This window comes from Notothenia coriiceps, unplaced genomic scaffold (assembly GCF_000735185.1).
Source record: "Notothenia coriiceps isolate Sejong01 unplaced genomic scaffold, NC01 NC01_scaffold00037246, whole genome shotgun sequence".
NCBI lineage: Eukaryota > Metazoa > Chordata > Actinopteri > Perciformes > Nototheniidae > Notothenia > Notothenia coriiceps.
The window spans coordinates 9142506-9168681 of record NW_011369947.1 but is presented as its reverse complement, the minus strand read 5'-3'; the positions used below and the strand labels follow the sequence as shown (position 1 = coordinate 9168681).

The 26176-nt window shown below is 39.0% G+C and overlaps 1 protein-coding gene across 1 annotated transcript; it reads right to left on the bottom strand.

Moving 5' to 3' along the window:
* Positions 1-1240: 1240 nt before the first annotated feature.
* LOC104966375 (unconventional myosin-Id-like) lies at positions 1241-26176 on the bottom strand. The gene is made up of 11 exons (XM_010795562.1): positions 25660-26176; positions 9258-9466; positions 8561-8654; positions 6502-6667; positions 6324-6377; positions 5914-6009; positions 5089-5205; positions 3907-4110; positions 3350-3495; positions 3036-3150; positions 1241-1435 (listed from the first exon to the last, which is right to left on the bottom strand). Exons 1-11 carry the CDS (start codon positions 25752-25754, stop codon positions 1241-1243), a joined length of 1491 nt encoding a protein of 496 aa, XP_010793864.1. The 5' UTR covers positions 25755-26176.

The following is a 26176-nucleotide window of genomic DNA, read 5'->3' as shown; positions in this document are numbered from 1 at the left end:
CCCCAAAAAGCATAACAGGGCCTCTTTAATTTTCCTGGAAGCCTCACTCTGTGGCCTGTTGCTTTAAGTATTTTTTACTTTTCACTGCATAACGATCTTCTTCTCCCCAGCTCTCTGCTTGGTTATCCTCGTAAATTAGTAAATACATTCCCTTTCTCACTACAACCTCTGTTATAAACACAGCAGCTCCACACACTCCCATTGGTTGGAAGTGACATCACATCATCGCAAAGTGTCGAGTCAGACTCACTCTCTCTCTCTGACAGATGATGCCCCCTTGTGGTCGTACAGGAAATAGCAGTCATTTTAAAACTTGGGTTTTAAAGTCTACTTATGACCTATTTACATGTTTAACATCTGCAGAGAGACTGAAATACACTGACCCCAGATCGGTGACTTTCACCTTATCCGAGTCATCTGATCCCAGACAGAAGCTGTGTAGAGTAAATTGGCTTATGTTTTGTCTAGCTTACAGACCATTAGAGTGAATTAGACTGCAAGCCTTCCTGATTATTAAACTAACAGGATCATGTTCAGGCTCTAATGGTTACTTACTGCATGTTGTAATCTGCTCTCTGGTGTTCTCAAATGACTACAGACACATCCTGCACCAGCAGAATATGATATACTGATTGAAGTCTGTATTAAGGTTCATTTTATTGTTTTGCTTGTTTCATTATATTTGCAAATGATGGCCATGAATGTGTGATACATTCAACTGTGAATCAAAACTTTGACTGTAAGAGACTTAACAAATATGATATGTGTGACTAGCGCTGCAAATAAAGTAGATGGGTGATGTTTCAGATGAAATGTGTTTATATTGTTGTCAAGAATTAAATTCATTCTCACATCTGAGGAACTAAAACCTTATTTGGGTTATTTGGATAGTAAATCACTAAACAGCTGATTTATTACTGACATACAGTAGTTCCTCATTTATTTTCCACCAAAGGACAAATGAATTGACATATTGCTGCAGCTCCAATTGAAACACTGGGGTTTTCTAGATGTGTCTGTCTTCAGTGTCAGAAGTATTGTAAAGTGGTTAAGTGTACATGGTGAATGTTAAAGGGTATATGAAGAAATTAGTATGTTGTGTGATACAGATACAAATAAAGAAAACATTTAAAAACCCATTATAACAAGGTAAGAAGGCTTAGCAGCATTTGAGTCTTGTGCTTTAGCTAAAGCATCAGAGACTGTTTGGCTCAAGTCAAGTCCTCTATAGTATATAGGGTCATGTTGTATTAGTGATTCCTACCTTGCGGCTGGTGTAGTGGGCGTGTTTGGCCAGCTTGCCGTTGAGTCCCTGGAGGAAAACCTCGTCTGTGACTTTGCCCACATTCATACAGGCCTCGTCCAGCACAGAGAAGATGCCCTTATGCTGCTGCTCCACCAAGTCCACTATGATCTGATTATTGAAGTAATCAATCTGACAACAGAAGACAGGAGAATAAAAGTCACATTGTGTCAAAGTGACAGAAATATACTGCAGGCTGTACACTTTGACAAGGTAATAAAAGAAGCAGTGAAACTAATCTCCTGAAATCTTTGTGACTCGAGAAAGTCAAAGCTTTTTGGAAAGAATAAGACAATAAAGTGGTGAAGGAATGATTCCTAAAACCCAAAAATGAGTTAGCATTTTACCACATCCGGTTATCTTGTCTTGAGGTCAACAGTTCTTTTAACATGTTAGGGTTAAACGCCTGACATAATACATTTGATAAACACAAGCTAAAGAGACTTTCTGTTTTATTCCACAATGTAAAAAACATTAAAACACCGCTCATAAATGTTGGAAGCTTCCTAGAAAACGACAGATGCTAACAAGTGGCCTAATGAGACATAATCATGTCCAACATTAGCCGTCTTTAGCTTAGCGTAAGTGATGCGCAGCCATGGAACCATGATGTAGTTTATAGCCTAACGTTAGCTTTTTAGTCCTGCCGGTTGCAGTTACTCTTAAAAAATCATAAAGTTGGTGTTTAGCTAAACAAAACATGCATCACTGCCACAAATGTTCTGATCTTCTGAAATATTCTTAAAGCTCCCATGTCATGCTTTTCCGGTTATTACCCGTCCCCTTGTGTGTTATGAAGGTTTTTATGCATGTAAACGGTCTGCAGAGTCAAAACCCTCAAAGTACACCCTGTAGCGAGTAAAACTCTAACACAGAAAATACCTCCCCAAAACGCCTCGTTGGAGATACGTCACTGTCCATTTGATTCTTCCGGGTAACTCATGATGTCATGCGTTACCCGGAACCAAATGGACCAATCCGTGGAGCCGTTACGTTAAGCCCCCCCCGCTGATTGGTCCAAATTGACCAATCCACGGACTTCCTCACACACACACTCAGTGCATGCAGCTCTGCTGATCTCTCCTCCCTGGCTGCAGGCTGATAACAGACAGTTGGGATCGCGGCGAAATTCTCTCTGCAGACCCATTCTCACTGCGTTTATCAACCTTTTTCTTACTCAATATCAAGCCACACTTATTGTTTTTACTTCGGCTGTGACTTTGGGTGTGCTCAGGGTGAGTTTGGCTGTGTTTCGCTGTCGCTAAACAAGGAAACCACACCTCCACAGAGCTCAGCGCGATTCACAACGTACCGACCAATCAGAGCACACTGTGCTCACAGGGAGGGTGGGGGCTGGAGCTATTGGAGCTACAACGAGCCGTTAAAGGCAGAGAGTGAAATTCAGTGAATACACGTAGTTTACAGAGATGCTGTATGAGAAACCAATGTGAGTTTGGAAAATTGCACAATATAAATCTATTCTAGTAGACCTCAACAATGGAATTATGATCAGTGGAAATGGCCATGACATGGGACCTTTAAATCCAATAAAAAAATCTCATTGCTTTTTGATGAGGAAGCCCTTGTGAAGCAAATGTCCAGGTCGGCCAACAAAATGTCCCTCCACTCCACCGCTCTGTGTCCTTTAAATATTTGGCATTGGAGAGATGGCATTGGAAATGCAGAATGATGCAAATAAGCATAACAAAAGAAAAACAAAAATCCCCCTTACATGTTTCCATGGGATGTCTTCTCGTTGATACTCTTCCTGTTCCTGCTTTAGCACCAGCTGGATGAACAGTTGCTGCAGCTTTTCATTACAGTAGTTGATGCAGAACTGTTCAAAGCTAAAGAAATAGAGGGGATTGAATGTTATGCATGCAACGGAATATATTTCTAATTATATATGGAGAAATGTGATCTTTGTTGTCTTTGTTACAACCAAGAAAATCTAATAAATACAGACAGAAACGTAACATTCTGTTAGAAAGGATGCAGATGTTTTGATGCTTTTTGTTTTGGTGTAATAGTGTGTCTCATGCTCACCTGTTGTTCTGGAAAATCTCAAACCCGTAGATGTCCAGCACCCCGATGACGGTGTTCTTCCCGTGGACTCTGGCGTCGTAGTTTTTCACCTCGATGATGTCATTGATTCGTCCCACTATCCAGCAGAACAGTCGCTCGTACATGGCCTAAAGACGACAAAATATGAAAACAGGTTCATTAGACTAATTGGCTGGTGAACAAGTGCATTGCTCAAGGGCAGAGAGGATCACAGCACAGATGGGTCATTGAGTGTGTCATAATGTGAGTCAGACTTTTGTTCACAGCCCACAGTGCTGGTTTAGAAACTGCCTACATACATTTCCTCCTCCACAGTCTCCAGCCTCTGTGTGGAGTCACAACATTGTGACTCATGCTTGTGTGAATTAGTGTGAATTGCAGTGAAACTATCGCCAAGTGCTTGGTGAAATGTCACAACCCCTCGCCATCAGCTGGTTGTGTTTTTCCCTCTTTGTGTGCGGCCAAATACAGAGAAAGTGTTGTGTGCAGTACTGCTGGACAAAAGACCAGCAAGATGTAATTAACTATCAAACAGTTACCTTGGCTAAAGCGTCCCGTCCGTAGCTGGCCTCCTGCATCGTGTGCTGCTTCTCAATGACGTCCCGGCCCGTGGCCACGGTACGGTAGAGCATGGCCTTCTCCACGTTTTCTTCTTTGGTGGACAGCAGGTCGCTAAACACAGCCACCAGCTTTGTGTTCTCTATCAAAGTCACATCTCCGTCCACCCCGAATGTCAGGTTGCCCTAGAAGAGAAGACACGATGCATGGATTATTCGGCAGTGCATAAGGTATAGTTCACCATTTTGGAAAACACAAATGTGCGTTCTTGCCAAGAGTTTGATGAAAAGATTGATACCAGTTTAATGTATTTTGAATGTATGTCACTAAATATGAGGCAGTGATTAGCTAAGCTTAGCATGTAGCCGGGAAACGGCATGACTGGCTGTAGCCATTTGTGAATATCCATAATAGCAAATGTGTAACTTTTACATTGTTGTCTGTGTACAAATGATGTCAGGCTAGGTGCTTCTGTTCCAGTTTAGAAAAGCATAAAGACACAGATACAAGAGGGGTATCCATCTTCTCAAGGCAAAACAAGAGAATAGGGACATTTCACAAAAAGGAAGGTTCCTGGAAAAGGATAACGATACAGTAACAGCGTAAATTCTTTAGATAGTTAAAATTGCAAATAAATAATAAAAACTAAAGTAAACAAGAGAGTATTTTATACAGTGAACACCTGTTTAGCTGCATTTTTTTTACTGCAGCCAAACATCAAATGAACAAATAATGACTGTTCACTTAGTTTTCTACATATCACTTATTCAATTGAATTCCTTTGAAAACTGTTTATAAACTCAAAATGACTAATAATACTCCAATAGTTTCCTTCTAGTTTCTCTATAGTCAGTACGAAATAATATAGCTGTATACCAGAAATAGCCTAGGAAATTATAGACCCTTATAGACTGTATATATATATCTTTTTTTTTTTTAATGAGCTGCTTTTGCATTGGAAATAGTACCCAGTGTCAAAAACAAACAAAAGAGTAAACAAATGTGTGCCATTTCAAATCCATACACTTACTATCCTGGCAAGCATACCGGCCCACTTTGCCAATATGGCTCTCACTTCTCTCAAATCTATACACAGTATCTCCCATATTGGGACTCAGCTGGCGTGAGACTTGAGTGGGGATTTTGATATTATCGGGTATTACCAGATGTAGGATGGTGGCCAGGATCTTGTAAACAGTCTGAATCTCATCCCCTGTGAAACCGATCACTTTCATGGCATCAGCCACAGCTTTGAAATCAGCGCCATCATTGATAGAAGACTAGAGAGAGAGAACAGGAAATGTTGGAGAAGGATTCAAACAAAATACTGAAAGTAAACAGTGTTAAAGTTGATTGGATTTATCATTGCAATGTCAAGTAAGATTTCAAATTAAGAACATTTTATCTTTTAAAAAATGTATCTTACTTAAACAAATATAAACATGGATCAAAGTGTTTTGTCCTGGAGCCAGTCTTTTCCTGTCCCTTTCAAACTAGCAGGGCGGTCATTTCCCCACAGTTAATGACATTAGAAACTGCTGCTCCACTGTGATGTTTGGCTATAAAACAGGAGCCACTGAGGCACACAGTGTATAAACCGCTACCTCAGCTGTTTGGTTGAGTTGTATTCCATTACGTCAGGCTGTTGTTGTGTTGCTGTCAAGTGGATTTGTTCCAACTCATTAACTCATGCAAAGACTGTGGCACGAAGCTGAGGTCTACATAAAAAAACACTCCTCTGTACAGTAACAGGGATGATGATTACTGCAATGCTCTCTTTACATGCAATACATGACTTTTGTACTGTTTAGTTTAATACAATCTGTAAACTGTGGTGAGGAAACACATCTGTGTGTAAGTGGTGTGTTTGATTGCATCCATATCACTGAAGACTAACTCACACTGACGGTCTCAGACTTTTGTTCTCTGGTTTTCATTCTTTGCTTTTTCTACTTTTGTTAGAATGTAAGTTAAACTTTAAGAAGTACCTTGATTTGGCCTCCAACTTTGATGTAGTTGTAGGCTGTCGCGTCCTTTTTGATGTGAATAGAACGTAACAGGGAATCTGGAGCACCTTTGAGCAGCTAGGGGGGGAACAAAACATACATTATTACTGACAACATACACACAGTCCCCTTTTTGAGTTTTTGAATCATTAAACGGCCATTATGCAAACTTCTACCAACTGTCATTTATGACATTTTAACTCATATATCATGTATTACAATTATTATAAATATGGCTTATTCATGTTCAATTCAATTTGAGCTCCTACATGTAGGTACAAAAGGCCCCTTGATGACTCAGAATTCTGCATGATTCATATTTCCTGGTTGTGAGTTCAGTCGTTTACATGATTAACAAACACATACTGTACAAATGCTCTTTACATATGTACCTGGTAGAATGAATGAAAGCTCCTCTCTCCTTCCTGTTGGAAAATGACCCTGGACTGTGGAAAAAGTGGAGCATTACATAACAGCCGTTTTAAAGCCACCCGGAGCATCAAACAAGCCAGTTATTCCCGTTTGTTGGGATTATGACACTTTAAATTAGAGCTATGTCTACTCCAATACCTTTTCCAGAAGGTAGTTGTTGATGTGGCCTCCGATGGGGTCTCCCTTGAAGTCGAAGTTGATGTCCATGTATTTGCCGAAGCGGCTGGAGTTGTCGTTGCGGCTGGTTTTGGCGTTCCCGAAGGCCTCCAAGACACAGTTGGATTTAAGCAGCATGTTTTTCACCCTGTGTGAAACAATAGAACAGGTTAAGATGTCGGCTGGGGTCAAATTAGCAAACCCACATGTTTCATTAAATTCTTTTACTTTAAACCTTCTTAGTACATTTAAGATAAGTTAATAGGAAACAGCTTGTTAACAATATCAACTTTATAAAATGATGATCCTTCCACATTCACATCTTATCGAAACCTATCCCTAAGCACATTTCAGGACACAATTACGAAAACCAAGACCATCATTTTGTCATGTACATTTACTCATTTCTTTTTAAATATTGCTGGAAAGCATAGGCAATAATGTGACTTAATTGAATAACTGCCACATGGTCACCTCCACTTTTTAAATGCATAATTGTGTTGCACTTTGTATGTTCCCTACTGTATGTTTGTTTATGGTATGTGTGGCCAGGGCCAAAGACACATTTCCATTTCATGTAATTGGTGGACAGTAAAGTGATGTAAGTGTGAATGATGTGCCATTGTTGTGTTAATAGCTTGTTCTGCTGCCCTCAAGTGGACAAAAAATAGAATAATGCAGGTTAAAAATATATCACCATGTACAGAGTTATTACAGAAAACCACATGTATAAATTCAGACAGATGTGTTGTGTCAGTGTTTGTATGTGATATTTGACCAGGTACAGCTGGAGTTTTTTTAATTTGTTTCCACTAGCAAACCATGGCAAAGCTTTCCCCTGAGACCCACTAATAACTGAGAGGGACGAGCAACAATCTTAGCTGATACCTAACTCACAAAGATAACGGACAATACACTGGGAGTAGTCAGTAGAAGTTAGAAAGACTGATTGATCTGCCTCCATGTACACAATGTAGGACTTGACCCTGTGCTACATTCTTGCAGGAGAATCAATTCATCATTTCAAACGAATATCTACAATCTGTCATTTTGTTAAAAACCTCTTTTCAAAAAGGCGTTTTTTTCTCAGAAATGTCTGGCTTTTTATTTACCAGGTTTCATAACTTGAAGGCTAATGATACCATTGAAACTATATTATCTAATCTAAAAACTCTCTTGAACCTAGATAACACTGTATTGCTTTTGTCCGAATAGCTGTAAAGTTTAGACTTAGCTGGTAAGAGTATAGAACATTTAATGGAGGTTTTTTATTGGTTAAAATATATTATACAGGGAAATGGATATTGCAGTACTGTTAAGAATAAAAACATACATAACATAACACATATTGCTCCTGTCACATAAAGACTGACTGGCCTGTGACCCAAATGATACCCAGATGACATAGGATTTATGAAAATATATTCGACACTATAATGACGCCTCTAACGTTAAATGTTTTTTAAAATATTTGTATTGGTTCAAATGTAACACCAGTCATTTGTATTTAAAGTTGACCTTTCAACCTTTTTCCTGCACAAATTGCACCTTTATTCCTGACCTTAACTTTGTGTGGGCTGTCAGTTATGGATCATATGGTTTAATAGCTGAGACTTTGATATGTGGCAGTAATCATTTGTGGAATATGACTTGCTTCTATCAACCATAACTGCAAGATAAGAAATGTGACCTAGAAAATAGATAATTAAGAATGAGATATGAAGCTCTTTCATATGTACGTACTAAAATAGACCTTTTGCTGCAGCTAGAAACTCTAATTTGAGGAAGAGGATTATTGCTGAACATTCTTTGGTGGATTTTGAGTTTTAAATGACTTTTTATTTGTTATTATCCAATGTATCGCGGCTTCTTTGATTTGTATGACTGTCTTTGTGGTTAACCATGCATAACAACTCCATTTTAAGAATTCAAAGAAAAACTCCTCCGTACCCACTCCCCATCCCATAATATTTAGTCACCAAACCAAGCCTGTGTACGGTCTTTTCAGTGCGAGTTAACCGGGTCAATAGCAGCAGCTCACCTTTCAACTTCAGCCCTCTGATTGGGATTGGTGATAGCAGCAATGTATTGCATTATGTACTTGCTGGCTTCTGTCTTTCCAGCTCCACTTTCCCCTGCAATGAAAACAATACAAAGTGCAGTGAGTCTTTAAAAGTATCCATTTTTATTTCAGTAGTCATTTTTAGGCAGTTTGCTTTATAAATGAATGAATAATGAACCTGAAAAGACCCATGCCCAGAGCCTGATTTTTTGTGTCATACTTTAAAAATGATACTGTGTTGCACAAACATGTTTCAGTATACAACATCACTTTGATTTCGAAGTGAGTTAATAGACCAAACTATATTTTTGTCTGGGTATGGATTCATGACACCATGGTTTTAAGATGCTCAGTTCCCCCTTCTGACCACTAAGTGGTGCTTCATCCTCTGCATGGCTTCTCCAGCATGTCACACAGCTTATATCCACATAAGAACATCTTTTGTATTCATTACTTTTATTAACTTAACAAAGCTCAGAGGTTATATTAATATGTTCAGGACATTTGCTCCAGAACATCCGTCAGGACAGATAACACCGGAGTATAAGAGGAAATAAAGGAGGATTACAGTGTTCTCAGAAGAAATGTGTTCCTTGTCGTTTGTTGTGAAATGTAGAGAGAGTAAAACATCTTTGTTCTCTTGGAGTGACCCATGCAGGGGGGCTTTCTGTGTTACCTGAGATGACAATACAAGTGTCTTTGTTCCTCCTCTTCATGGCCTTGTAAGCAGCGTCAGCGATGGCGAACAGGTGGGGGGGCCTCTCGTACAGCTCGCGGCCCTTATACTGCTCCACCATGTCGCGGCCGTAGATGTTCATGGCACGGTAAGGGTTGACGGACACCACCACCTCCCCGATGTAGGTGTAGATCCTCCCCTTCTCAAACCTGAGGGAACACAGCGTGGCTTTTTAGTCGTTTTATCAAATGTTCAATATCCTTCTACTTGTCCCTATCTTGTGTTTGTGTTCAAGCAGGCGAATTTACTCATTGAGTTTTCTGTCTTCATTTATAAGCATTCATATTTTGGGATGAATTTATAATCAAACTCTGCCAGAGAAGGAAATACTTTTTTTATTTACAAAACTACTGCTTTAAAACGTTTAGCATCAGTCAATACTTTTGTAGAATCCAGCATCAAGCAATAACCAGAAACTATTTGAAAAAAGGAAATTCTAATTAAAAATGTCAATGCATTAATTAAAAATCATTCCGATACAAAGCAACATCACACTGACTGGGAAGGCCTGTCACTTAAACTCACACAATGACAATCATTATGCAGCAACTTCCTAAAAGGAAAAAAAGGAATTGAATCAAAAGTGAAATTGTATTTCAATAACTGTATAACCAGCTTAACATTTGCCACTTTAAATAAATGTATCCGACATTTACATTGGTAAACTGTAAGTAAGCCATATATATTGTGAGTTGATGTTTTCAATCTGTCCAACGGCACAATTTTGCATGTTACAATCTTTCAGTTTGCATGTTACAATCTTTCAGTTTGCATGTTACAATCTTTCAGTTTGCATGTTACTAGCTCAAAGCCTTTTTCAAAACCTCTATCACTGTCAATAAGGGAGTCAATATATCTGACACCGATGCTGTATTGAGGGACAAGATCAACTCTCTGCTCCTGAACTCTTCCTCCTTCAATTGTGTTAGTGCTGCAACATACAATGAGATCTAAACAATAGTGAGCTTCCAACTTTATGTCAACAGTATGAGTTTGTTGTCCCTTTCCGGTTTCAAATGACAATGTCCTCCATGCACAAAGCCAGTTCTATAAAGACATGGGTTTCCTGTTTGGTCAGGAAGAACTTGACTGGCCCGAAAAGTTTGGACTTCAACCCAATCCAACATTGCTAAGATGCATTTTAAACTGTGAGCAAAACCTGATGACCAAACAGCAGTGTTGGACCTGATGATGACTGAATGGAGGATAAACCCTGCAGCCAGGTTCCAATATATTGTGCAAAGACTGTAACCAGAGGAGTGTCGTTTATTACAGCAGCAGATGAATGCCTATTGTTAAGGATGGTATAACAAATGACCCCTGCCTGCATGTGTGCAGAATGCAGGTTGGTTTGTGTGACGAGTACTATATAAATAAACTTCCATAGTCATAACAACTATTTATATGGTCGTATTTTTCTGAAATGGACATATTTTTCAAAGGTACAGAGTAGCTCCATCTCACTTTCTGTGCCCATCTCTCTCTAAATCACACAATCTTTTGATCTCTGTCTCTCTCCCCCAGCCTCAGGCCCGCCTGCCTGCCTGACTTCCTTCCTCTCCAAAGAGAACTAGGAGCCCAGTTCCTCTCAACAGAAGAATGGCCTCTTTCTTCACAGCTGCCAAACCTCTGCCGCTGCCTTGCAAACAGAGCCAAACGCAGATTATTCCAAAACGGTCCTAACAGGCCCACGTAAAGTGTTTGTGGGTTTGAAGCGATTGCCAGATTAAAAATCAATCAAGCACTCATATTTGCTAAAACGACTTGCCAGATATTGAGTTATCATATATTTGAATTAAATTGCTCAGTCACTGGTAGAATTACAAATCAAGCGCTGAATGATGAACATTATTACTCCAACTGGCTGTTGATGGATGTCCATAACATTCTTCTTGTTTATCAGTGTTTCTAAACCTTGCATTTTTCAATCATTTTTTATAAATCATATCCGCACTGAACTTTTAAAAAGGTATGTTAATAGTGCATTTTAGTGGGAACAAAAAAACAGTAACCAATTGTTGAGCATGGCAACGTCAAATACATTAGTGCTCAATATTATCATCAAATTTGAAGTGAAATACTGAGCAACGCTATAGGGTGGGATAACACGACTCATGTTGCAGCTCGGTACAACAATGCTCTACCACAACTGTACACACACTACACATGCTGGATTAGCTCATCCTTATGTGTTCATACTGCATGTCAGTAATCTTACTGTATGTCAGGCCATGCACAAAATGGCACGGCTGGCTGACAATGACCTAGCATAGGTCCTGGTCAGGATGGGACGATATGAAGACGGTAGAATAAAGATGCAGAATAAGAGGCTTTTGTGTAAATAATGCCACTTTCTGTTATCGACAGAGAAATAATAATATTCAACAGTCAATTTCCAAGCAAAAGAAACTGAAAATGCCGTTCTACTGATTTACTCCGTTTTATATCATATTACCATCCTAAAAAGCTTTGGGTTAAGGACTGACTAAAAAATACATTCACTTGGATTTTGACGTACTGGGATGGACAGTTCTTACTTTTCTCTGAAAATATTTGTCGGATTAATTGATAATGAAAATATAAAAGCTAAGCTAACTAGATGGCTCTTCGGATCCTGATGCCACAGAAAAAGCCATTGTGCCCGCCCCCCCAGTCAGGAGGCTGCTGTGTGCCCGCTCCATTGTTATAATGTCAATCGGAGGTCTTTGTCTCAGACGTCTCCCCCTGCATGGGCCAACACGGAGAGCTGCCCACTCAACGTACAATAGCTGCTGGGGGATCTTCAACAATGGTTGAGATGAAGGGAGGGGGGTGTATGTGGAGTCCCAGCTGCGTACTGTATGTATAGAAAGAAGGTGATGGCGTATGCTGTCCAAAATGAAAACATCTGGAGGTATTTTTCATCTTGGGAATTGATATGGTTCCAAACCAGACGAAAGGAAAGCTCATAAACATCTAATAATATTGTTTAAATGCAAGATATTAAAATACTCCACTCGTGTTTAGCGATAAAAGGAGACGTAAACATTCCGCCATACTGTTAATACCAAATATGTGATTGTATTTCACCATTGTGGGATTTGATTGAGATGTGTCACCCATCTGTATATCCGGATCTTTATTGATGAATAATGATGAGTGACATTGGTTGAACTCTTCTTATCTGTACGTTACCGGTATAAAATGTCTAACAACGTTAATATACCATTATAAAGCAAACCAGTCTCAAGGGAGTATTGTTGCCCTTGTACATAATCTGTGTGTATAAAATATGTTTATTTATGCTAAGGCTTGCATTTTATGTCAAACTCTGCAGCCCCATGAGTTCAAAAAGTTAAGTAAACATTTGAATTCATGCAAGCTGATTTAATAAACACCCCTGAACAAGGTGACAGGTAGAGACTCATTTCTATCAAAGGAATGGCTTTCACTTTCACAAATGTGCAAAAACTATCACTTCTTTGAAGTTAGGCAATGTTGCTAAATTGTTTCAAAAAGGACAAGAAGTTCAGGCACATTACATCATTCAAATACACGTCAAGGGTTTTTTGAACAAATATTATCATTGGGAGTGTCAGTCTGGTATTGTAATTTTCATTTTTTCCACCCAATAACAAAACATTACACACTAGACAAACAAACCGCATCAGACTATACCACAAAGTGTGGATTCTCTGTGAAGCTGCACAGCTTAGAAAAACACAGGCAGACATTAAATCATCAAATCACTGACAATCTAGATCTAGAGGTGAGATCTAAAGGAGTTTTACCCCCACCTCTAAATTTACAATCGCATCATTTTTGTGAATAAAATGGTTCCACGTCGAGGAGAAAAGAGAAAAATCAATCAGTTTGTGCGTGTCAACTGAGATTGAGCGTTGGCTGATCCATCTGCTCCACTCTCATTTAGCGGATTTAATAGACGCAGGATTAGAGGACTGTATGGGTCATAGTAGTCCCCTAGAAACACTATTCATAGTTGCATTGACACTGAATCAGATTGCAATGTAGTAACACTTTTGGTTCTTTTTTGACCTTCAGAATAAATTGGGCAATTTGAAGCTTCATGTTAGATTAAGATTGAGATGTTTGAAAGTACATAAAACCAGAGTGAAGGTTTACCAGTCCATTAATCCTTTGAGGAATCACAGCACAACTCTTGCTTCATCACCCCCCCTTCATCTGACCGGCATTCCTGTGATCTATTTCCGAAAGGACCCATCCCAAAAGATGCCAGGAAATGAGACAGAGAGAAACAGAAAGAGGAGGTAGGCATGTAGAGAAAAGGGGATAGAAAGATCATACGTGCAAGAAACATCAGATATTGTGAGACCTGTGATGATTTATGTATAGTCTGACTCCCACTGAGGGACCTGCTGGTGTGACATGATCATGAGACTATTTATGTGCAGCTTGTTAGTTTCTGAATCTGCACTTGGCATACTACAACAGAAACAAAGCTTGTTCGTTGTTTGAGGTTTAAGACAGTCTGCTGGAATTTCCCAAAAACGAACCCATTCATGTTTTCCATATCTTCTGTCTCTGAAAACAAAACAGAAAATCCTACACATTGTTGATCATTCATACTCAGTTTATTTGTTGTTAAACTGAGGATTGAATTTGATTGTTTGTAATCTTTTAATGACTCAAGTCTATGCTCAGAGCTGTCTATATGTAAGCCTTTAGAAACTGAACAAAGTTTGCACTTTTATATTTTGCAATAGTTAAAAAGCCAACATAAGAGCATGTGTGCTCATAAAATACATCAGGTCAACCAGCTAATGTCAGCATACTTGCTCATGGGAGATTTGAGCATGACAGACAACTAGCCTGTTTATCTGGTCCTGGTGAAACTCTGTCTGACCAATAGGAACTAGTTGCAGTGTATCGAAATGAAGCTGCTAATGGAGTCTGGGGAGCTGTGTCCATGTTTGGAAATAACGCTTTTAAGTATTATACTCTAAGATTTGTTTGTTTTTTCTTGATACTCTTGAGTTGTTTATATTCCTAAAAGTTGTCAGTACTGTTATTATCTCTACCAACCTCTGACTGTGCAAACATGTTCAAAAGTGACTCCAAAGACTTGCCATACACAAAAACACAGTGGAAAAATGTTTTACTAAAAGGAACTTTTTCTGCCCCAAAAATACCAGAGGAACCCTAATGCCACACACACATACACGCACACACAACACACTCCCCTCAGAAGTGAATTACAGAGCAAAGCCGAGCACAACCACTGTCTCCAATCTTGTTTGGGTGGGTCTTTTTTATGGTTAACTGAGGGAGGAGCGGGAACAATTTATGACATTTTCTCACCAACAATCTCTCCCCTATACCCGACTGAAAATAAACTTCAGAAAATAATAGAGGTAAGTGTGATTCAAATAATCCCATGAAAATTCCCCTCACAACATCTCTACCCTGAGGCTGGACACGCTGGTGTAATTACGACATTTAACATAATTGTCTGTCTCTAACACCAAAATGTTTCACTTACTTATGCAGTAATTCTAAATGAAGTGAAGTGCTGCTCGTTGAACTCTCGTAAAAACATCTGACTGTTAGCTTCTGCTAGTAAAGTTGAATTAAAAGCAGAAATTCAAGGCAACAGAGAAAGTGTATCTAGACTTAAACACAGTCCCATACAAGTTGGTGTTATAAAGAAATCTGTGTATCAGTAGTGTGTGTTATATGGAGCAATGTGTGGCCCGTATCCAGCCGGCACGTGCTTTCATCATTATAGGTTTGAACTTTAGGGTCAATGTAGGAATTATAAAGGGAGTTAATCTGTGTCTGTTCTACTTTTATCTCAGAGTTTATTACCATCACTGCTCTTGTTTAGATTGACAGCAATGTGCAGGAGGGCTTATCCACATGGCTGCTGGGTAAAGGACATCTCGTCTGTAGTCTTTCTTAAATGTTGTTTTGAAAAGCTCATGAAAATTTACAAAAAATGTTTTAGTGCTGCAACATAGCAAGCAGATCATTAAGCATTTTTATTATTTCAAATGTAGTTATATTAACTTTTCAAGCAAAATATTGACTGCTTTCGACTTTAGATATGGGAGCATTTTTAACTTGTCTTCAAAATATATGAAAAAAAGCATTATTTGATTTCTGAGAGTTGGGGTGGTCAAATAAACATGACTCCACCTAGGCGTCCAGAATAACGGAATGTGTTTTTATAGCAATTCTGTGGTATTTTAAAGACAAAACATATATCTAATTGTAGAAATAACTAGTAGATTAATTAGATGCCATTTTTTTCTGTGCTTTTATTCATCTCATCTGCAGGACTGAAATATGCTTTATTCTTTTTCTAATGTTATAATAACATTTTAAGGAAATACTGTGCATTAAATGCAAAACACGCCTTGCAGCAGATGAAAGATTATTTTATAACAAAATTGTTTCACAATAACTTGTTTTGTTAACCCATCTTTCTGAAGTAATTTAATTATTCACCACTCTATCCTAAAAGGATTAAGAGTTTATAGTCACAGCAAATAAACTCACTGAGGATGGGAAAGATTAGTAGAAGCCAGAAAATACTGGATTAAGTATTTTGGCAGATGCAATAATACGTTTTCAAATTCTGAAAGTCAGACAATTGGCATAAACAGTGCCAAAGCACACTGAACATGGCTGTTAAAGACGTCTAAAAAAACATATACGGCCTATATAACATAGCCAAACATTACATTACATGTCACTTGTTAGACGCTTTTATCCAAAGTGACTTACATACTCAATACTGTGGACAATCCCCACAGGAGCAATTTGGGGTGAAGTGTCTTGCCCAGGGAGACAACGATATGCTGACTGCAGTGGGGTTTCAACCTGTGACCCCCTGATCCGAACAACAACGCACAACCCACTGCGCCACACACCTCCGTGTACATAACAGTACTAACACCCATATATAATTGTATTGATCTGCAGGGATTTTCTCCCATTCAGACAAAACAATATCAGAGAAGGCAGTCAATGTTGTATTTGATCATTAAGGTGTTGGATGGGGTTGAGGTCAGAGCTCTTTGCAGGCCAATCAAATTCTTCAGCTCCAAACTAGGACCTTTCCTCGTGTAATTCACCTTGTGCAGGCAGGAGGGCATTTTTATGTTCAAACAGGAAAGGGAAACACACAAACTGTTGACACAATGCTAGAAGCTCACTATTGTCTTAAATCTGAGGTTCCTAAAAATGTCATTACATGATGTATGACTTGTGAACAGTTTAATCATAAATTATTTTCTTGTTAGATTGTTTTATATAAATACATTCTAGGTGCCTGAAGTAGAGAAAGCTTGGCGTATTTCTCACAAGAAAAAAGGATTGAGGTCAGAGAAAGGTGTATGCAGATATTCTTAAAACAACGAGAAGTTAGTTATTCTAGTGAAGCCCACTGATTTGCCTGCGAAGGTGAACAGTAGCAGCTTTGACACGCTCATGAAGGAGATTAAGATGAAGTCTTGCTGAATAATGGGTAAACTTGGCTTGTCATTGCATGCATTATTCAACTCTTTATGACCACTATTGCTCCTGAGAGGCTAGTAAAGATGCTGTATGAACAAAGCTGAGGTTTAACATCCCGCTGGGCTTTTGTCGTCGACATATCACTCTTGTTTCTATTTTGAGGACCCACCAGAAATAAGACAAAACGGTTGCTCTACTCCACTCATGTATGCACTGTACAGTGTGACAGAGGCCTCCTTCACGGTCTGCAGCCATCAGACATCTGGGCTCTGCATTGGGGGATTTTCCGCTGCTTTGTAAAGCCTGTTTAGTGCTAAACAGCAGCTCCCAGACTGTTCGTAGGAGACACAGCCCATCAACACATAACACATCCACCCTCCCTCAGGCCCACATCAATCTCCTTCCAAAATCAGAAGGGGTAGTTTCCCTGCTACCGACACAGCTGCTCTGCACTGAGGATGGAGCATGGAGGCAGATTATGTAACATGATGTAAGACATTTGCTGTGCTCACACTAAAGTTAAAACAATTCTGAATATGCAATAAGCTATTTCCTGACTACAGAGACATGAATAATCCTCTTTTGTCAAATAACTAATGGTGTTGTCACTAATTATTATTTAGACCATAGTGTGTTCGTTCATTTTAATATCTAACCAGAACTTGAAATCTTCTTAATTATGATTCATCCTTGCAGAGATAGGTTTGTAAAAAAAAATTATTCTGGGATCTGAAATAGTTAGGCTTCACTTTTGTATGGTGTGAGGAAGGGGAGATGTATCCTTCATCTATATATATGGTTTAAAAAAAAGATTGCAGCCATTAATGGTGAAAGAATGATTAAGCTAAGGTTACATGTATCTTGCACTGTGCAGCAATCCTCTGCAGCAAGCACACTCAAAGACTTAGTCACAAGGCCATGCTTGAATAGAACTGAGCAGCATGTGTTCACCATTCACACTACAGGATGTTCCCATGAGGATGGCCGGTCTAGGTACTTATGGGAAATGAGAGCCATGTGTAAACAGCCTGGCTGCAGATCAGGTGGCTGACCCTCCTTTCTTTGCTAACTGGGATGGCAGTCTTCCACCCCACCCCTTTACACACAGACACACAAACAGTGCTGCCACCAAGCTGTTACTGAAACACGCATTTCCAGAGAGGATTTCAACCATATTACATTTCCAAAATTCAATAAAAATGTCTCTCTGGTTGAATGAAGGGAGGAGTGGTGGGGTTTTGAGGCCTGGCTGATAGCCTGAAGCAGAACTTGTTTACGCTTTTACACACGGACCAGCAGTGGCTCATGTAAAAAGGGAATAACTGGAGACACAGAGAGCGAGAGAGAAATAAAGAGAAACCTATCCAAAGGAACCAGACATTACTCAACATGCTATTTCAGGAAGGCACTATGTTTTTAATCGGGGCTAAAAGAAGGGCAGGGAAGAAGAGAAAAACAGACAGATGGACAAAGAATGGAATACAGAGTGGAAAGGGATAGAAAACAATGGGATGTTTTAATACCCATAGGTCAAATTAGGTAACAGTAAATAGCTATTTTGGGTAAAGTAAGTAAATTACCATATAAGATTTTTAATATGCAGAAAATGCTATTTTACAAGGATAGGCTTACACTGGCAATTTAAGAAACTTTGATTTGCACACCTGAAGGAGGAATATAGAAAAAAAATATATATATTTATATTAAGACCACCCTTTGCTGGAACCGCTAACAATTTATCAAACTGAAAGAAAACACTTTATTTGTAAGGGGTTTTGTGAAGAATTGTATAAGATTATAATTTTGTAAAAATAATAATAAAATAAGCTAACTTTAGCTGTCATGTAAACGTAATGGAGTGGAAAGTACAACAATTATATCAGAAATGTGGTAAAGAAGAAGTATAAAGAAGCATGAAATTGAAATAAGGTAAGTAAAGTAGTAGTACCTACAAATTGTAATTGCACTTAGTTACTTTTGCCCATGCCTGAAGATGGTTAAAAGGGAACAATGGTGCTCCTGATAGTGTCAGTGAATTATATGCCCAGTGTGTGTGTGTGTGTGTGTGTGTGTGTGTGTGTGTGTGTGTGTGTGTGTGTGTGTGTGTGTGTGTGTGTGTGTGTGTGTGTGTGTGTGTGTGTGTGTGTGTGTGTGTGTGTGTGTGTGTGTGTGTGTGTGTGTGTGTGTGCAGGAGAACAATGCTCCTGGGAAGTTGTGTCTGGGGTAATGTCGCAAACAAAGGATGCGGTTTCTTGTTGAATCATGAGACAGCTTTAATGTGTCACATAACAGTACTAAATGTTCTATGGACACAGTAACAAGGGCATGGGTGAAGATGAATCTTTTAGGTTAATCATTATCAATTCCAGTGTATTATTAAAAAACGGACCTTAGTTCACTCAGGGCCATTTAACAGCCACACCATCAGATTTATTTTGACTTCATCCCAAACCACTGTTAACTGATATATCTGGAACCATAAAAAGACGTACATAGGACTATTTCACTAAGGCAGTGATACTACACAACACCTGTACACAGATGTTGATGTGTACATATTATCAGGGCACTAAGCCTTTAATAAAATATGGCAAACTTGCAACAATCTATGTTGTCTTAACAAAATCAGATGTATAAGAATTTTGCCTAAATAAAAAAATATTGAATTAGCAAAAGGTACAGTCTCATCACAAGGTCCATTAACACATTGTGTATGTGCTCTTATACTAATATGGGGAAGCAGGAATACAATTCAGTAATCTGCTCAAATTAATATGAGCCAAAATAAAAAGTCAAGAAACACAAAGGCAGCAAAAGAAGAAGAATAACTGGAGCTTCTGCTAAACGGCTTGGTCCTGACACTGCCTGCCAGCTCAGGCAGTCCACTAATGAGACGTCTATGGGAGCTGCCAAACTTATTTTAGAGGGCATTGAAGCTACACAAGCACAGCCTCTGTTTATGTGAGGATGGTAATGTGTTTCAGATTACAGACGGTTGTATGGAAATTCTTGTGGCGAGACTGGACTTTTCACCGGTGGATTGCAGGGGAGCGGGCCCGCAAGGCATTTCTCAAAAAGCCTTCTATGAATCCGCCAGTTCAGGGGAGACTCTTTTTCTGTGATAAGCAAAGAATCTCCTGGGAGTGACAGATTAAGGAATTGAAGAAACACTAGCATAAAGAGTTATCTTGAAGTTTCTTACATTATGAAAGAAGCATATTTTACTTGCACAATTGGCCAGATGATTGTAATTTACATTATACTCTGCTATCCAAGAAAAAGAGCTACTGGGCAAATGAGCAGGAAGCTTAGAGCGAACACAGTCTATCTTAGTGATCATCTATAAATATTTCTCTTCCAGTCTTGACCACCGCTAAGAGGAAAAAACTTTAATAAGCGGGTTGGGATTAAATATTCTTAGAGGCTGCAAAGTATCACCCATTTTCATCTTCGCTGCAGGGTAAGAGTATTTCAGCACTTCTCCCCATGGTTTTATCAGTGAGGAATGAACAGATAGATACAAATAAACAAATACAGTATGTGAGATGAAACTAAGGAGAGAACCCTAGGCAAAAAAGGCTTTGATGGCAAATGCTAAAACTTTAAAGGATCCTATGACATAAAAAAATAGTGTTTAGTACCAAATGTGCTAAACAGAAAAGAAAGACATGACTTATCTATTGAGCCATATCTCAGAGTAGGGCTGCTCAATTAATCGTATTTTAATCGCAATTACGATTTTGGCTTGCAACGATTACGAAAACAACGTAATCGTAATAAAACTATTTTATTTTTTTTTTTGTATTGGTTTTTCAGTTGAATTATACTTAAAGTTCAGGGTAATTAACTGTTAAAAACATACTGTTCATTCTTTTTCAATAAATGAATGTTTTTAAAGTAAATGGATAATCGTTTTTAATAATCGTGATATCAATTATTGACCCAAATAATCGAGATTATGATTTTTGCCATCATCGAGCACTCCTATCTCAGAGTACAAAGTCTGACCCTTGACCTTTGGTTTCTCTGCCTGACAAGCTCTACCTGAGCCACCTCTTCAAGTTAACCAGTTAAAACAGGAGAACCATTGTTCCCTAAAACAGCAGATGAGAAGAATTTGACTGTAATTTGATTGCCAAATCCAGGAAACACCAGAAATAGAGTGACAACTTTACATCTGAAGGCCTGAATTGTGAGTTATATAACTCTGAAGAACATGTCTGCACATAGGGTTCCCAACTCGGCTATGAAGAGCAGCGGCAGGAGACAATGAAATGTGAGGAGCAAAGGCGAGGGGAAATGCCAGCTTCCCTGCTCCGTTGGTCTGCTCCATATTATTGGAGACTTCCTGTTCAAAGTCCTCTTTAACTCCCCATAGATGGGTTCAAAGGTCAAATCACTCTGCAGAGTTCATACAGTCAAACAAACAGGAGCTTTCAGAATATGTTATCACTTATTCAAACATGATATTCTATAAATATTCATCTTGAAATCTCTATCTGTAGTTCACTGGAAAAACAAGAGGGTGCCTGAGCAAAGAATTCTTAGCCTCTGGTTGAATATTTTTATAATGGTGCTAACTACATCTGGGCAATTCAGACTTTGTTGTGTGCTAAAATAATTTTCAAATAGTGCACATATTTGGGATGTTATTGTCTCCCATCATATATGTCAACAAGACTGAAACAAACATCCAGACCTGTCCATTTATGTTTTTACCAATTCTTATTCATCTTCACTTTAACATGTCAAAGTGTTGTCTAGTGCTTGTCAGTTCTTTCAGGAATATTACACATTTATTTGGAATTCTGGATTCCAAGGGACAGTCAAAACAACGCTGCCTTATGAAGACATTTAGCTGTAGTAAACTGTGCCTGGCACACATACTGTGAGCCTAGAGTACCATCACACGTACAGTTAGCAGAGAGCTTCCTTCACTCACTGCTGTTAGTATTAGGAGATCGTGGCTGAAGCCCTCTTTGCATCCACCCTGCAAGAACTATTTTTAGCGAAACTCCTCTGATGCCATATCTGGCTTGTGGCATCCCCGGGGGAATCAATTACAAATCAATTTAGAGAACCAAGAGAGCAATCACCTTTAAAACATGAATTTTAATACTATAATTGACTTCAGTCTCTAAACCATTCCCGTCATTTTGCATCACTTTATTCCCCTCCATAAATACTCTTTGGTCCAATGGACTGTTCCGCACCGTTTCAGCCCAAACATTCTTATCTGCGACTGGTCAATTCAGGCAAATTCCCAAGACCCGACAGGAATTTGGCTTGAACTTTTATCCCACCAGACATCTTTATAAAGAGACCGGGCATCTGCTGGGCTCTATTTAGAGATTGGGAGGCTACATAGCAGGGAACAGGCCACACAGTTCAACCTCAAGTCAAACAAAGTCAAAGTCAACTAGGGAAACCAGCAAACCTTTCCAAACCATGCTCCATTTGGGAACTTGATTACATTCTCAACGTGGCAAGCACTTAATGGCACAAGTAGAAATCCCCTGCACAACAATATCATTTAGTCGGTTGCTAATCAAACTCAGGCAATGGGAGTCACTACATGATGAGTAGCTGCTAACCAAAGCTCAGCCTTTGACCCACATCAAAATAAAATACTTTACTTTGGAAGTTCTGCTTTTCAATATCCAAATCCAATGAGGGTTTATTATTTATCTATTATACTTGTTAAAAAAAATCATATACATTTATATTGTTAAGCAGAACTTTTGTGTGCAAAAAGTCTCTTTAATTAGGCCAGGCAGTTAACTGGAAGGCTCAGTTCCCCCATTTAGCGTAAAATACACCCAGGAGAGATGTGCAGACGTGCTCCAGCCAGCTCACTTGTTTTGTATAACTGCACCAGGACAAATGGAGACCATTAGATGCCTCATGCTCTGTGGACCCCTCCTTCAAGTGGTCCACTCCCACAAAGGAGCAAACAGGAAGCACTCCTGGCTGGTCACACCCTCAACTGCATCTGCACACGCCATGTCCACACAGAGCTGTCTAGCTGAAGAGTAAAACAAACATGCAGAAAATGGGAGAGAGATGGGAGAAGGGGCCTCATGCTGTCTGCTAGCTCTCAGGTCTTCTTGCTGGGCTGCCAGAGCTCCCGTGCACACCACAGAAACTCATCACTTTTTTCTCAAAAACACTGTTAATCAGAACTGCCTTATCCTCTATGACACGTCATAGACACACCTGGAACTCTTTTCTCTTAGACATGTTCTGCATATAGATACAGTTCAGTGTTCCCTCTAGGATGGAGTCATAGCAGCGGTGCTAAGGCACCCAGCAAAATGTGAGCGTGGAGCGCGTTGAATTCCTTAGTGTGTGTGCGTGCGCGTGCGAAGTGCGCCCCGCCAATATGTTTCTATGTGTTTGCCAGCACAAGAAAGGCTCTTGAGGCCTAGTACATACAGTGGCAATGTCTCAAGATTTAGCAAAATACACCTTTATTGAACATAAATCCACATAACAAACAATCTAAAATGGTCGCCACTTATCATTATTTTAATTTTAAAAAATCATTCATCATTTTTAGCTGCACCGCCGCTAATGGTATATAGGGGAAACACTGCATTTAAATAGATGTGTGCATAGAAGTGTAGGGGAACAACTTAATATAATTTGTATTATCAAATCATCTGCTGATAACTTTCTATATATATTGATGGACTGAAAATGGGCTATCACTATTTATTTTATTAATAAAATGTATTTTTTTCTAATCAACAATCCAAAACACAAAATATATTTCATGTATTGTACTATAAGACAAGTAGCCCTACTGTTAACAAAGAACTATCTCTTCTTACAAAAACAAGAACCAATTCACACTTAGCCCTCCTTTCTGTTGGCATTTTAGGAAATAATATACTCTTAAAAATGTCCCTACGGGCAGACCTTGCTGTTGACCTAGATGTTCTACATTACTAAGCATTAATTAAACACTCAAACATTAGCAAAGGGACTATGACGAACAAGCTTGATGCAAATAAAGTATGACCATTTTTGAAAAGAGGACACAAACTATCTGGAGCCAGGAGAAACACAGGGGGTGCAACTAAAGGGTATCAAGAAAAGACTTGCAATGACCACAGTGCAGAAGGAACTGGCTTGAAACAAGGTGATGGATAGCTACATTTATCACCCTGATGGCAGAAAGAGAATCACAAAAATGTTGGTGTGGAGATCCTTCTTGAAAAGTTATGTAAGCCTTGTGGCTCACTGTATTGGCCATAGAAGGGAAACCATTCAGTATACGAACCAATAAAGAGAAACCTGCATCCTTAAAATCCTATAAATATTTATTCTACAAGTCACTGCTGGCAGTGTGCCGAGAATGTTGTACTGGGACTGGCTTAAAAATCCATGTTATCAACAAAGTGTGTCATGCATTCACCTACAGTATGCCCAGCCTGCATTGGCTTACAATACACTGCAACAAAAAGCTATAGCAGATCTAATACAAATATAATAAAGAATAACATCATGTCCACAATAAGATTCATATCACAACTTCTAAGCTCCATACACACTGTTCAAGTCCTGTTAAGGCCTTGGTATTGTAATGTGCATAGCTCTTGAATGTCGTTTATTATTGTATAGCTCTTTATCTGTGTCTTATCACTCTTTCTTGTACTGTGGTTACATGTTCATTTCCCCTCCAGGAATCAAGTCTGATTTGATCTAATAGATTACTGATAAAGCAGTGTAGCTTGAAAATATAAAAAAGAGGATTTAGTCAATAGTCCATCCTGCCCTTTTCCAGGCTTTTGAGACAAGTTTAGCAAACTAAAACATATCAAAATATATCAACCATTCCAATTCGTGATGATCTATGTACCAGAATGTTTTGGGGTGAAGCCATGTAATTATAAACTCACCACATAGCTCAGAGAAAAATAGTACTCAATTCCCGCAAAGCAGCTCAATTCCTAAAATATCTTTGGCTCCTAGATTAGAGAGATGTAATAAGATTCAGGGACAATTTAGTTTGCTACGCATCTCCATAAATGTGTTTTTGACAGGATATCTTCTGCCAAATGTGTACAATACCTTTCTTTTATTGATGTTAATATCACACATTAACTAGTTACTTTTAAATCACATTTTACTTTGCTGTCAAAAAGAAAGACAAAACGTTCTCTCATTGCAAATGTGTTTCCTATTGTGGAAAGCTACACTTATAATGTTCTTTTGGACATCTACTGTACCACGACTTTCCACACAACCACCTAGTCATTCTAGGCTCTCTTAAACTGCCATCAGGGATCATTTTTGCACTTTCATTACAGATGGCAGAGGTGAGGAACCGAGATGGTGAAAGTGAAGCCACAGTCCATGTTAACCCACAACAGCTCTCTTCATTCACAATGCATACTTGACACTGAGCCACTTACAACACAGCTGATGGAAACCTGTGTGTGTGTGTGTGTGTGTGTGTTGTTGTTGTTTGGGTGGAGTTCACACAGCAAGAATATTACCGGTTTGATCGAAAGACAGCATCAAATGAATGCAGTGGCATTACTCCAACGATTGTAATTCAAAAGAGTGCAGTATCGTGACAGGTGCAGTGACAACAACATTAGCATAAATGGCAGGCTAGCTTGTTTGTCAAGATTTGTTCAGTCATATATATTATGCCGAACAATATAAGAGAATACTACACTCTGAATGAGCCAAGTTGCACCTGTTGAGCGGCTATAATGTAACAACATGTTGGGCTAAAATTACGCTACAAGCTATGTTTGTCCTCACCTGAACGTGTTTTCTTTAGTTCAAACTATTTTCCTGGGCATGTGTGGATTTACAAAGGTTAATGACCGTAGTGCGGTTTGCTTACCTGAGTTTTAAGTTAGTCATGAATTCTTCCAGAGACACGTTGTCCAAAAGCACAAAATCTGCTTTTCCAAACTCCAGGCTCTCGTGCTCTGCCATGTTGTTACCTTATTTTCGAATTGAAGCTCGCGAAAAAAAACAACGTTTTAATAACTTGCTTTGAAGTTCCGACAAGAGGTAAGCATTGGCGGGCTTCTCTGAGCACCTCCTCTCCTCAGTGGACAATTCGCATTTTCATTCGTCAAATTGTCATTCAGTCATGTTTTAGTAAGGTCAAAAACTGTTTAAAAAATACCCTGTCGCTTCAAATAGAGGAATAAAATGCTGGATATTTCCTTATAGATCCAGTTTTTCTGTTAGAAATAACAAGTTAACCCGAAATATTCCTCATGTCCATGCAAAGTTTCCTCTTAACTCAAAAATGTAACCTTTCCCGTTACATCGTGCGCGAGCTCCGTCCGTTTTCCTGGAGTTTCTCTCCTGTCGTCCCGGCCGACCATCCACCAATAGGATTGCAGCCG

Coding starts and splice junctions, on each gene's coding strand:
- LOC104966375 (XM_010795562.1), bottom strand. CDS start 25,754: ATGGCAGAGCACGAGAGCCTGGAGTTTGGAAAAGCAGATTTTGTGCTT. Junction 9,467..25,659: donor ATGACTAACTTAAAACTCAG/GTAAGCAAACCG, acceptor GTGTTCCCTCAG/GTTTGAGAAGGGGAGGATCT. Junction 3,496..3,906: donor GACGGGACGCTTTAGCCAAG/GTAACTGTTTGA, acceptor TGTCGTCTTTAG/GCCATGTACGAGCGACTGTT.